Genomic DNA, 11,384 nt, shown 5'->3' with positions numbered 1-11,384 from the left:
TCTAGAGTTTTAACGTCAGCGGAAAGAAACTATTCCACATTTGAAAAAGAATTATTGGCCGTAGTATGGTGTGTAAATTATTTCAGGCCTTATCTTTACGGACGAGAGTTTACCGTAGTATCCGACCAAAAAGCGTTGTCGTGGTTTCACAAAAACAAAAACCCTTGTGCACGATTGGTCAGGTGGAAAACACTACTTGCAGAATTTCAATGCACTATAAAGTATAAAGAAGGACGCGCTAATACGAATGCCGACGCGTTATCTAGAAACCCAATAGACGAAAACGATCCGAATCCGTTAGAACCCGAAGTTGCAACTATACAAACAATGGAGTTAGAAACGACAAATGAATTAGAAACAACTAATGAAGATATTTTTGAACAACCGCCAGTAATAGAAGAATTGACAGGAGATTTATTCACTGCAGATGCAAATTTCTCATTAGTCCATTGCGTGGCAGAAGACTTGAATATGGGCGCAGGCATTGCTGTTCACTTTAAGAAAAGGTTTGGTAAAATCAATGAACTCCGAGAACAAAATAAAAAAGTCGGAGATGTAGCTCAGTTGCAAGTGGGAAGAAGATTCATTTATTATTTGATCACGAAAAAACGAAGTAACGACAAACCCATTATCAAAAATTTAGAAAAAGCATTAATTCAACTTAGACGCACGTGCAAGCGTAATAATGATTATCGACTCGCAATGCCCAAGATAGGTTGCGGTTTAGACATGTTGTCGTGGAAAACGGTTAATAAATTAATTAACAAAATCTTTAAATATCCTTTCAAAATTCAAATTTATTCTCTACTGAACCCAGAAGAGAATTTAGACGGAAAAGCCGAACTTACTTTGGCCGATGATTTAGGTGACATGACGATCACCCCCTTTGAGGAGGTACCACCGATTTATCGAAGCACAGACCTCGAGACAATAGCAGAGGTACCCGATCAGGTAGGAGAGGCAGGAACCAGCGGAGCTTCTCTCCCCAGGTTACCTGAAAATTTAAAAGTAATATTCAGAGATAATGAGGTTGATAATCCTATGGAAAATCAGGATAATTCAGATGTGAGTGATCAGGACGAGAATACAGATTCCGAATCAGACAATGACGAACTTTTACACATTGATAGTGATATAGACGACACCGATGAAATTTCAGAACCCGGTTCGAGACCTTATGAGTTACGAACGGACTCGGAACTCAAGGTCACAAGGAGCAAAGAAAAACTGTCAATGCATAAAGGTAATGTAGCTTTCTTTATAACACAGCAGGGCGAACCTGTTGATCGCGGAGCACACGACATGCTGAGTAAATACAAAACATGGAAATTCGAAGATTTAACGTTGGGTAGAGCAAGATTGATAGAAAGAGAAAATAGGAAGATAATAAGGAATCGAGCAAACGAACAGTAGATCCAGAAATATTCAGCGAAGCAATAGCGTCCCTATTGGACGTCATCATGCAAGTCGAGCTTCCAGAAGTAGCAATTTCTAGAACTAATTTCATTGACAATATATTATGGAAAGAAATACTCAGTCGAATAAAAGCAACGCTTAAGGTGCCGCTGATCTGACTTGAAAATATCAAATCGTGACGTCATAAATACGTGGATCGCCTCTGAACGTTGAACGGTGAACTAAGGCCGCTGATTTCAGTGGCTTGTTCTGTTAGATCCAACCAATGATGTGAGTTACAGATCGAAACATACTTCTTGTGGACCATAAACGGGCTGCTGTCACATGAAAAACGCGTATACGAAGAGAGCCATGTTTACAAAAAAATAACTGATAGTATAAGTTTTCCCGGATAACATGTGTGCTTTTGTACGTGTGAATCTCCCTGGCGAGGGTGAAAGAAATTGTCGAACAGTGCAATCAGTGAATATTCAACATGCAGTAGCTCCGATCGGCCATGTTTGTTGTCGCGTGATTTTATTTACTTCATCATTCTTTATTATAAACATTATCAGCGATTTGCCTGAGCAGTGACTGAGATTCACACGTACACTATTATTCAAGCTACGATTTAAAATATTTCCGAGTAAGATTCATACTCTCGTTATCGCAGGATTCGTATAGGCTTTTTCACCCAATTTCCCCGCTTCTGACGTCACGAAATATATATATGACATGCCAGGTCAGCGGGGCCTTAACGACTGTCCGTGTACGCTAACTATTTACGACGACTTAATAGAAACTCCCTCGGAAGAGATTAGACAGGGTATTATACGAGAAAATCATGAATCAGCTATATGCGGACATAAGGGTGTTACTAAAACTTACCTTAGAATCAGACAAAAATATTTATGGCCAAATTTGAAGCGCCAGATACAAGAATATATAAGTAAATGTTTCGAGTGTGCAACAAAAAAACTCACTCGTGTAAAGCATAAGCAACCTATGGTAATTACTGATACCCCAGAATCAGCTTTTGAGAAAATTTCAATGGGCATCGTAGACCCTCTGCCTATGACAAGAATGAATAATAATTATATATTAACATCTCAAGACTTACTTACAAAATATTCTTTAGCAATACCTCTTAAAGAAACCGATTCTGTGGCTATCGCAGACGCTTTAATTAAAAATTTTATTTGTATCTATGGTGCGCCTAGACATATCCTAACGGATCAAGGATCAAATTTAACAAGCTCTCTGATGAAAGCAATAGCAAAAAGATTCCGTATAACTCAAAATAGAACTACAGCATTTCACCCACAGTCTAATGGATCGATAGAAAGATCACATCACGTATTAGTAGAATATCTCAAACAATACGTAAGTAATAAATCCGATTGGGATGAGTGGATAGAATCGGCAATGTTTTCATATAACACAAGTACCCATGAAGGTACTAGATACACGCCATACGAGCTAGTTTTTGGCAAAGCAGCCAGAGTCTCTTCAAACTATGTGTCAATTGAACCTGTGACGGATAGGACATATGAAGAATATTTGATCACTCTGTGTGAAAAACTGCGCGAGCTCCAAACTCAAGCGGGAAAGAACCTTGTCCAGGCAAAGAATAAATATAAATTCTATTACGATAAAAGGATAAGACCATTGCAATTAAGACCTAAAGACGAAGTATTTTTACTAAAAGAACCTCATAAAGTTAAATTAGGAGACCAATATACAGGCCCGTATGAAGTTTTGGAGATATTACCTAATAATAACGTTAAGTTATCCATATATGGTAAGAACCGAGTTGTCCATATGGACAAACTGAAGAAGGCAAGAAGTAATCTTAAGTGATTTTTGAATTACAAAAAAAAAAACTAATGCCGACCCTTCGATTTTTGTCCACAGGAACACATAACACTTGAAACCTTTTGTTTAACACCATTTAAATATAAGCTACTATATAAGGCTTGTACACACATATATATGTATATCTGGAGGTCGTTCTCGGGACATTTTTTGCTACACATTGGTTCTTTCCGGGACATTTGGTACTTTCCAGGTCGGACCTGGAAGATTTTTATACACAGTGTGTGTTTCCAGGACTGTGCCGAAAACAACCAATAACTGGTGATTGGTATATTCAAGGACTGTTTTCCGATATACGTTTGTATGAATCAGACAATTTGTGTGGTTCCAGGCCACGGTCTCATAACTCCCAATATATTAATTTTATGTACAGTCATATACACTTTCATACAGTTTTATACACTTTCATACACTTTCATACATTTTCATACACATCGGTACGAACTCAATCACCGGATTGTTCCAGGACCTCGTCAGTAAACGCAAAAACTTTCCAACAGATTCTCGATAATGCATATATGAACTTTGGTAAAGTCAACCTATAGTGGATGCGTATCATTGTACGTCAGCTAGAGATGATTGGCTTTTGTTGAAGAGTTTCGTCATTAACAATATTTTATGCCAAACGAGGTCCCGGTAAAGACCTTTAGGCCCATTGAGAAGCGCAAATGTCTCGAATATCGTCATATCCGAATGTCACAGCATCTTGGGCAAGCTGCATTGTGATTTGACCGCAAGTCACGTTTCCTTGAGGGGGGGCTTAGCTGAGTTTTCGATAATATCATGTCTTTGGTTTTCGAGACGACTGAAAAAGTCGTGATCAAAAATTCCTTCTAGCAAAAGTTCGATTTTCGTAGTACGTGTGTGTCCTGAAAGTGAATTTCAATCTTCAAGGAGGCCCACCGGTTTGTTCCAGGACCTCGTCTCTAAACGTAATAATTTTTAAACAAGATCTTGATGATTTATACGTGGACCTCAGTGAAGTCAACCCGTTGTGGTTGTCCATCATTGTACCTCAACTAAGAATCATTCAGAGAATTTCGTCATTGATAATCATGAAACGAACATGGTCTCGGAAAGACGTTTCGGTTGATCGTTACGAAGTAATAAATGATGTTTCGGTATCTCGAGTCACAGGTTAGTTATAAGGTGTATTCTGAAATCGAACTAATTCAGCTACGGTTGTAACGTTACATTCTGATTTATAAAATCCAATAGAAAAACACATTAATGGAGTTCTTCCTGAATAAGCTGAATAACTACAATTGCAGTTCAATCTCGGAATATATCCTCAGGTATACCTACTGCTATTTATTATTGTAAGTTTCTATGCATATGGCAGCATTTCGTTTCAAAAAATTTCGACCAATATAGTCAGGCTTATCAGGTCTGTAGCCTATGTCATACTTCATTGATATTGATATGAGAATCACAATATCCGACAAATATTGCATTATAATATGATTTTGAATTAATCAAATCCAGAAGATAGATTTATAATTTCTATAATAATATCAGTTTGAAACATATTTGTGATCAGGAATCAGGAAGGGGCCTCAGTTTATATTGGTTATGGTTTTAGAATATTTGAATAACTTTTATTCGACAGACATAAATTGGGACAGCGCTGAAATAAAAGGAAAACTTGATTACAATTTTTTAAACTATCATCATTAGACGGTCAATCATACATTCGTACAACAATCGTTTTACTCTTAAACAGCACATATTTTAACAACAATCTGACAGTCATCTGTAAAACAAGTCTGTGCGCAGTAATACTTTAGATATTTGCTGCCAAAGATTACTAGCGCTTACATGTCACAGATTGGACATTTCACACTATAATTCCACCTAACTTTGTTTTTGACTTTCAATAACATCAATTTGTCAATCTTAACGATTATTAGGTTGTGTTTCAGTGTATCCAAGTTTTACTCTCAAGAGTACAGATTCATCTTATTTAGAGGTCTATTATATGTTACAGACTACACGTCTCAAAATTGTAATATCACATTCGTTTACTTATTGGGATAATATACCAACAACTTAATACTGATATTATATTGTGTTTATATATCTTATAATGATATGTTCTAATATCATTCTTATTTCAATAGTATTGAAGTTTCTCCTAGTTTTGGTTCCAGGTTTGACGTTATACTATTGTTATACTTTGCTAATATAGCCACCTTCCAAAGAGGTCTAACACATTTAGTACTCTCGTAACGACTAGATGAGGTAATAAAACCCAAGTACTCTTCAGAATACGTAATTAAGACTTACTTTTTACAACTCATGACATCGTTTGACTACAATATTGGAATCACAGCTTGATAAGGTATATTTAAATTCTTATTGTTATAGTTCAGATTTCGGTGTAAAAAACATGGTATCTTAAATTCTCTAATCAAATTTGAAAGAAAAAAGAAAATTTTATCGTATCTGACTGTGACTGATAATTATAAGTACGTAGGGCTTCAACTTTGGTACAGCAAAAATTTCGTTCCGTTCAAGATCAGTGGGGATAGACAGTGTATAGGTTGTTCATCTTATTGTTAGTTTAAGCCTACTGCACACGGTGTGTTGGTTTATGTGAAATTGCCTGCGAGACTCGCCAAAGGAGTCTCGCATAAAAGAAAACACTGTGTGCGGCGGGCTTCAGTAAGGTTATATATAGGCTTCATCCTGGTTATAGGCCTGGATCATTCATTTACTTTGCGCTGAGTAAATAATGGAACATTTTAATCGAATATCAATATGGTACGATTACTAGTTACTAGGGTGATTAAAAAAAAACAATTTTTTTTCTAGGAAACAGGTTCAAAAGCTTCGTTTAGGTATAAAAGTAAGCCTGTTAAAATCTGAGCTCTTAATATTAATATTGAGACGCTCTGCATCGCACTTTTTGATTTTCCGTAAGAATCACAACAGGCTTATTTTTATACCTGAGCCAAAATTCTGAACCTATTTCCGAGAAACAATTTTTTTTTTTTTTAAGCATCCTACTAGTTACGTATACCTAGATATGAATCTAGCGATAATTTGTTCTCGTACGCTTTTTATTTGCTCCACGAGACTCCAATGTTTCTCTCTTCTTAATTTGATTATTTATCCACGCTTTAACAACCACGGTTGTTCTCGTCTTCAAGCAGTCATAATTTGCAATTTTTTTCGCAATGACTGGTAAAGGTGGAATGATTGATTTTGTTATGTCTGTTTCAAACAGTGTAAGACATGCTTCTACCTCGTCGTGACTCCATCTGCGTCTCTTCATCTGTATTTTGTTAGAATGCTGTTTCCTGTTTGTTTTGTTTCCACCTTTCGCTTGATTGTCGTCTTCGGTGTCGCTACTTTGGGAGTTTATGGCATTGAAATAATTGTTACACGAATCACGACTGCTGAGACTTTCCATATCGGTAGATTTTTTGACTGATTCATCGTTCATACTTTTCTTGGCGTCATAATCTGAAATATAGGAATTGATGTATGTATAAATTTGTTAGGCTCCGAGTCATAACTTCTAATTAACAGTTTGATAGTCACTGTTTTTGTGCAAAACTTGATTATTCCGAGCAGAATCTCTTTGCAGAAATAATTTAATGAAAGTTATAAAAAGCAAAAACTCCACAGAATTTTTTGTAGAAGTAACTTTTTCTCGCTTTTCTGTTTTCCAACAAAGAGAATACATTGCTCAGAATGCTCGAATCTTACACTACCCTGTACACATCTCCGAGAATTCAACCATGTGTTGTAACTAGTGCTTCGATCCATAATGTGAGTTCTATATCTTAATGCAATCGCTTTGATAGCGCAACTATGTAATCCAATTTGAAATAAAAAGTTTCATAAATACATAATTATTCTGAAAAATATTATGCAAACCAATATATTTGATTCAAATCATCTAGTACTCACTGCGGTATTTATTTTTTGACTGAATATGTTTTTTCTTCTGGTTATTGATACATGCTAATAACTGGTTCTGCTTTTCAAGACTGTCATCCAGATCATCAGCACTATCTGGCGCATCATGGAGAGTCGATTCAGAGTTCATCATATCCATAACATATTCTTTGATGCAGTCTCTGGTTTCTGACTTGGCATTGCTTGTACCTACTGCCTGTTCCAAAACCTGAGACATCCTGATAATATCTCGATTTATTACAGGTTGCCTGTAAATGTTCTTATGGATGTTTTCGTGGTGTCCCATGAAGTTTGCCACATCACATATATCATTTTCTGATAAATCCATTGATGCACACTTAGTTGCAACATGTTTTCGCAGAGTTGTACCACGCAGAGCTTTTGTATTCACTGCGGAAGATTCCTCAGCAAACTTCCGCATTAGATTACAGGCTCTCAGATGAACATGCCTGTTGGGGTCCGTGGTGCCGGGAAGGCCAAATATATATGGATTGTTGTCAGGCACTTTTGCTAGACCTTGATATTGAATAATAGTCAGGACACTTTGGACTATTTCTGTGCTCAGGAGGACTGGCACTGTTCTATTCAGTTTTCCACAAATAGTGAGTCTAACATATTTTCTAGCAGCCTTCTGTTCTTCGATGGGCAGTGATGACAATGAATGTTTATCGATTTCATCGGCACCTTTACGGCAGTTGAAATCGTCTATGGTGACTCTTTCGATTTCGCCTGCTCTTCGTCGATTGAACACTTGTATGAGGATTAATGTTGCTTGAGCTAAAGATAGCCAAGTTTCGTATGTGAATTTCTTCTGCAGGCTTTGATAAGCAGCTTCCCTTTTTTTATTCAAGAAATTATTGAGTCTTACAATATCATCAGTCTCTGGGAGATTAACTGTTTTTTGACGTCTATGTTTGATTTGAGATTCAGTAACTGTCCTACCGACACTGCAGCCAAAGTCTTCATTAAACAATTTCAGAAAATCAGCAGTATTCCTTTTCTTTTCGGCCTTATGCTGCTTGATGCATTCGGTTTCCAGAATGGCTCCAATTTTTTTTATACACGTACCGATACCTGAAGCTAAACTTGGTTTCTCATATACTTCCGTCTCCTCATCAAATTCTGCAACATTATTAATGGATGAAATAACAGCGTCATAAAATTTTTGATCATACAGTGAAGCAAACTCAGTGATCTCAGGATTAATTTTTTTCAAATCAGTCAAGAATCGGCCTTGTAATCTCAAATTTGCTCTTATCATGCTATACTGATGTTGTTTCTTAATTTTCCTGCACATTTTATTCCCATACAAGGTGAGAAGATGATCGTATCGTATGAGGCGTACGATTTCATCTTCCCTCATCATAGGAAGAACTTTTTTCCTCAATTTTACGGATGCTGCTGGATCAATGCGGCCAAGCATCTTACGAGCCGCCACTAGAATAGATCTACTGTTTGCACGAGAACCACCAGCGCAATATTTGTAGTGATGTCTGACATTACTTTTCGCGTAGAATCCTCTGCAGTTGGGGCATGGCACAAAATGTTGAGCGTTTTCGTTCATTTTTTTCTGTGGTCGTCTACATGGTATGAGCTCTCCTTGATTGAAGTCCGAATTTTTATTGTGTATGTAATTACCTTTATCTCTTAAATTTTTTATTATTGTAGCACGCTCAGCAGTTTTTTTAGGTAGCATGGCAAATTTTTTTACTTCTGCTTCATCTTTATGCACTGATTCTAAATGTCGTGCAATTTTCGATATTTTTTGCGACATAAAAACAAAAATATAACTTTCCAGTTCCTTTTGGCCCCGTTGATGGTTTAACAATCATACCGGTATCATCACAGGCTGACGTGCCCGGAACGTTTGATATCGATGATAAATTGCATGATCGATCTGTTGATTGATTTTTACTTCCATTCATATTTGCACTCTGGTTTGGAGCATAGGCTTCAGAGTCATCAGGATTGTCGTCACTATCAGCCACATCCGAGGAATCTTGCTCATTATACTGGTCCTCGGGGTTGTATTCTGAACCTTCATCACTCTGTGATTCGACATCATCATCGCTGTTGGGAATTTCATTACAAACTGTAGCTTCTACGTGTTCTATTTGTTCTGTTGATATACTGTTTATGGGATCTTGCGAATCATCTTTTGTATTTTCATTCATATTTTCATTTGAAATTGAATAATCCATCGTTTGTAATATTAGTCTCGTGAGATTAGTATCTATTCTCTATTTCTACAATATCGTTCATGTCTTCTCTTGGTATTAAGACCTCACTCCTAGATGTCATCAATTCGTTCATATTATCATACGGGAGTGCATCAAATTGTGTCCAAATAGGATTATCATTTCCAACAGTGATAGAGGGTTCACTCGATGTACAAACCTCATTAATGTTATGCGACTGACTAACTGACACGTCAGATTGTAGTTGGTTCATGCTCTGGATGATCTTTGTAGGGTTGATGCAGTCTGTTTCAGCAAATTGAATTTCTTGGGAGTTAGAAGGCTCTGCACCAAGTTGAGTTTGAAATTTGGGTTGACTAGTACACTCATTTTGGGTTTCAGATACATTAGGTATTGCGTTAGGATTTGAGTAGTTGGTCTCATCAGTTTGGATTTCTGATCTATCAGAGATATAGTCCAATGGTTTTGTGAGTCCAGTTTGAAGTTCAAGTAGCGCTGTTTCATCATATGTTGATGGTGGATTGGGAGCCGTCCCGCCTTGTTCACATGTATTGTGGTTCACATCTTTCACAGATATGATCATATCTATTTCTTCAAGAGAATCTGGATCACCATCCATATTTACATGTTCACTCGATGTACAAACCTCATTTATACTGTGCGACTGATTAACTGGCAGGTTAGGTTGTAGTTGGTTCATGCTCTGGATAATCTCTATATGGTTTACGCAGTCAGTTACGTCTGGTTCAGCAAGTTTGATTTCTGTAGAGTGAAAAGGTTCTGCCCTAAGTTTCATTTAGAATTTGGGTTGAGTAGTACACTTATTTTGTTTTTTTGATATATCAGGTATTGAATTAGAATTAGAGTAGTTGGTCTTACCAGTTTGGATTTCTGATTTATCAGAGATATAGTCCAATGGTTTTGTAAGTCCAGTTTCAAATCTAGGTAGTGCTGCTTCATTATATGTTGATGATACGTTGAGAACTATCCCTTGTTCACATATATTGCGGTTCACATCTTTCATGGACGACAGGTTCATTTCCATTTCTGGAAGAATATCTGGATGATAATCCAGATTTACATTTTTTTCTACAGCATTGGCTGCCACATAGTTTGATACAAAGGCCTGTAGATGTTTGAACTGCGTTTCGGAACCTGGCTCATTGTCATCAAACGGGCATCCAACTTCTGTTTGATTTCTTTTAGATGATCCTTATCATCTGAATTAAAACCGAGAGTTATTAGGAATATTTTTCATGAAAAAAAGTTATTGCATGAAGATTTTGAGATGATATCGTGATTCAGTATTGTTCAATTCATTTTAAGAAATATAGAAAGTTCATTCAATAATTTTTATCGATACATAGATTTTCGTAACAATTTTTTTATAATGATATTTTTCCCAGTTATTCGTACAAACGTTTGGCAAAATATTTGTGCGAATAGTCATATGAACGATTCAAGGATATTTCGTACAGTCAATCCTACGACTATTTATACAGCTATTCATTGGCCAATAATTTTCTTCAAGTGAAAAAGAAATAGTCCATATCCCTCAAGAAGTTATTTTTTAAATATTTTATTTATTTTCATTTCAAATTCAACGTATGCGAAAATGTAAACATTCTTTTTTGGGACACGTAACGAAAAAATTATGTGCATGGAGTGTTCATGCGTTTTCACCTATGCCTGGATCGTCACCATTTTCAATTTTGACGTAACTTTGATACCTTGTAGTACTATTAGACACAAGAGTCCATTTTTCGTTTGTTTCCCGATATCACTTATCGTTCCCGAGGTATACATCTTCAAACATAAAAAAGCGTCTACTTTCAGAATTCTTAAAAAAATCAGAGAGAATACTATATCCAATTACGAAGATTTTAAGACCCCAACGAAAATGATATGTTCATTAGTTAGAACATTATGAATTATTTAATACAGTAGGTGCGATATGTTGTCTAGGTGCGGCTACTTAGATTTTTTGGA

The 11,384-nt window shown here is 36.4% G+C and overlaps 1 protein-coding gene across 1 annotated transcript; it reads right to left on the bottom strand.

Moving 5' to 3' along the window:
* Positions 1-5,378: 5,378 nt before the first annotated feature.
* On the bottom strand, positions 5,379-9,371 carry LOC124407966. Its single transcript, XM_046884577.1, has 4 exons — positions 9,032-9,371; positions 7,189-8,934; positions 6,328-6,738; positions 5,379-5,530 (listed from the first exon to the last, which is right to left on the bottom strand). The coding sequence occupies exons 1-4, from the start codon at positions 9,369-9,371 to the stop codon at positions 5,379-5,381; spliced, it is 2,649 nt and encodes an 882-aa protein (XP_046740533.1).
* Between the last annotated feature and the right edge of the window lie 2,013 nt (positions 9,372-11,384).

This window comes from Diprion similis, chromosome 7 (assembly GCF_021155765.1).
Source record: "Diprion similis isolate iyDipSimi1 chromosome 7, iyDipSimi1.1, whole genome shotgun sequence".
Taxonomy (NCBI): Eukaryota; Metazoa; Arthropoda; class Insecta; order Hymenoptera; family Diprionidae; genus Diprion; species Diprion similis.
The sequence above is the reverse complement of the archived record's forward strand: the minus strand, read 5'-3'. Positions and strand labels throughout refer to the sequence as shown.

Coding starts and splice junctions, on each gene's coding strand:
- LOC124407966 (XM_046884577.1), bottom strand. CDS start 9,371: ATGAATGAAAATACAAAAGATGATTCGCAAGATCCCATAAACAGTATA. Junction 6,739..7,188: donor GTCAAAAAATAAATACCGCA/GTGAGTACTAGA, acceptor CCTATATTTCAG/ATTATGACGCCAAGAAAAGT. Junction 5,531..6,327: donor TCGTGGAGCAAATAAAAAGC/GTACGAGAACAA, acceptor CGTATTCTGAAG/AGTACTTGGGTTTTATTACC.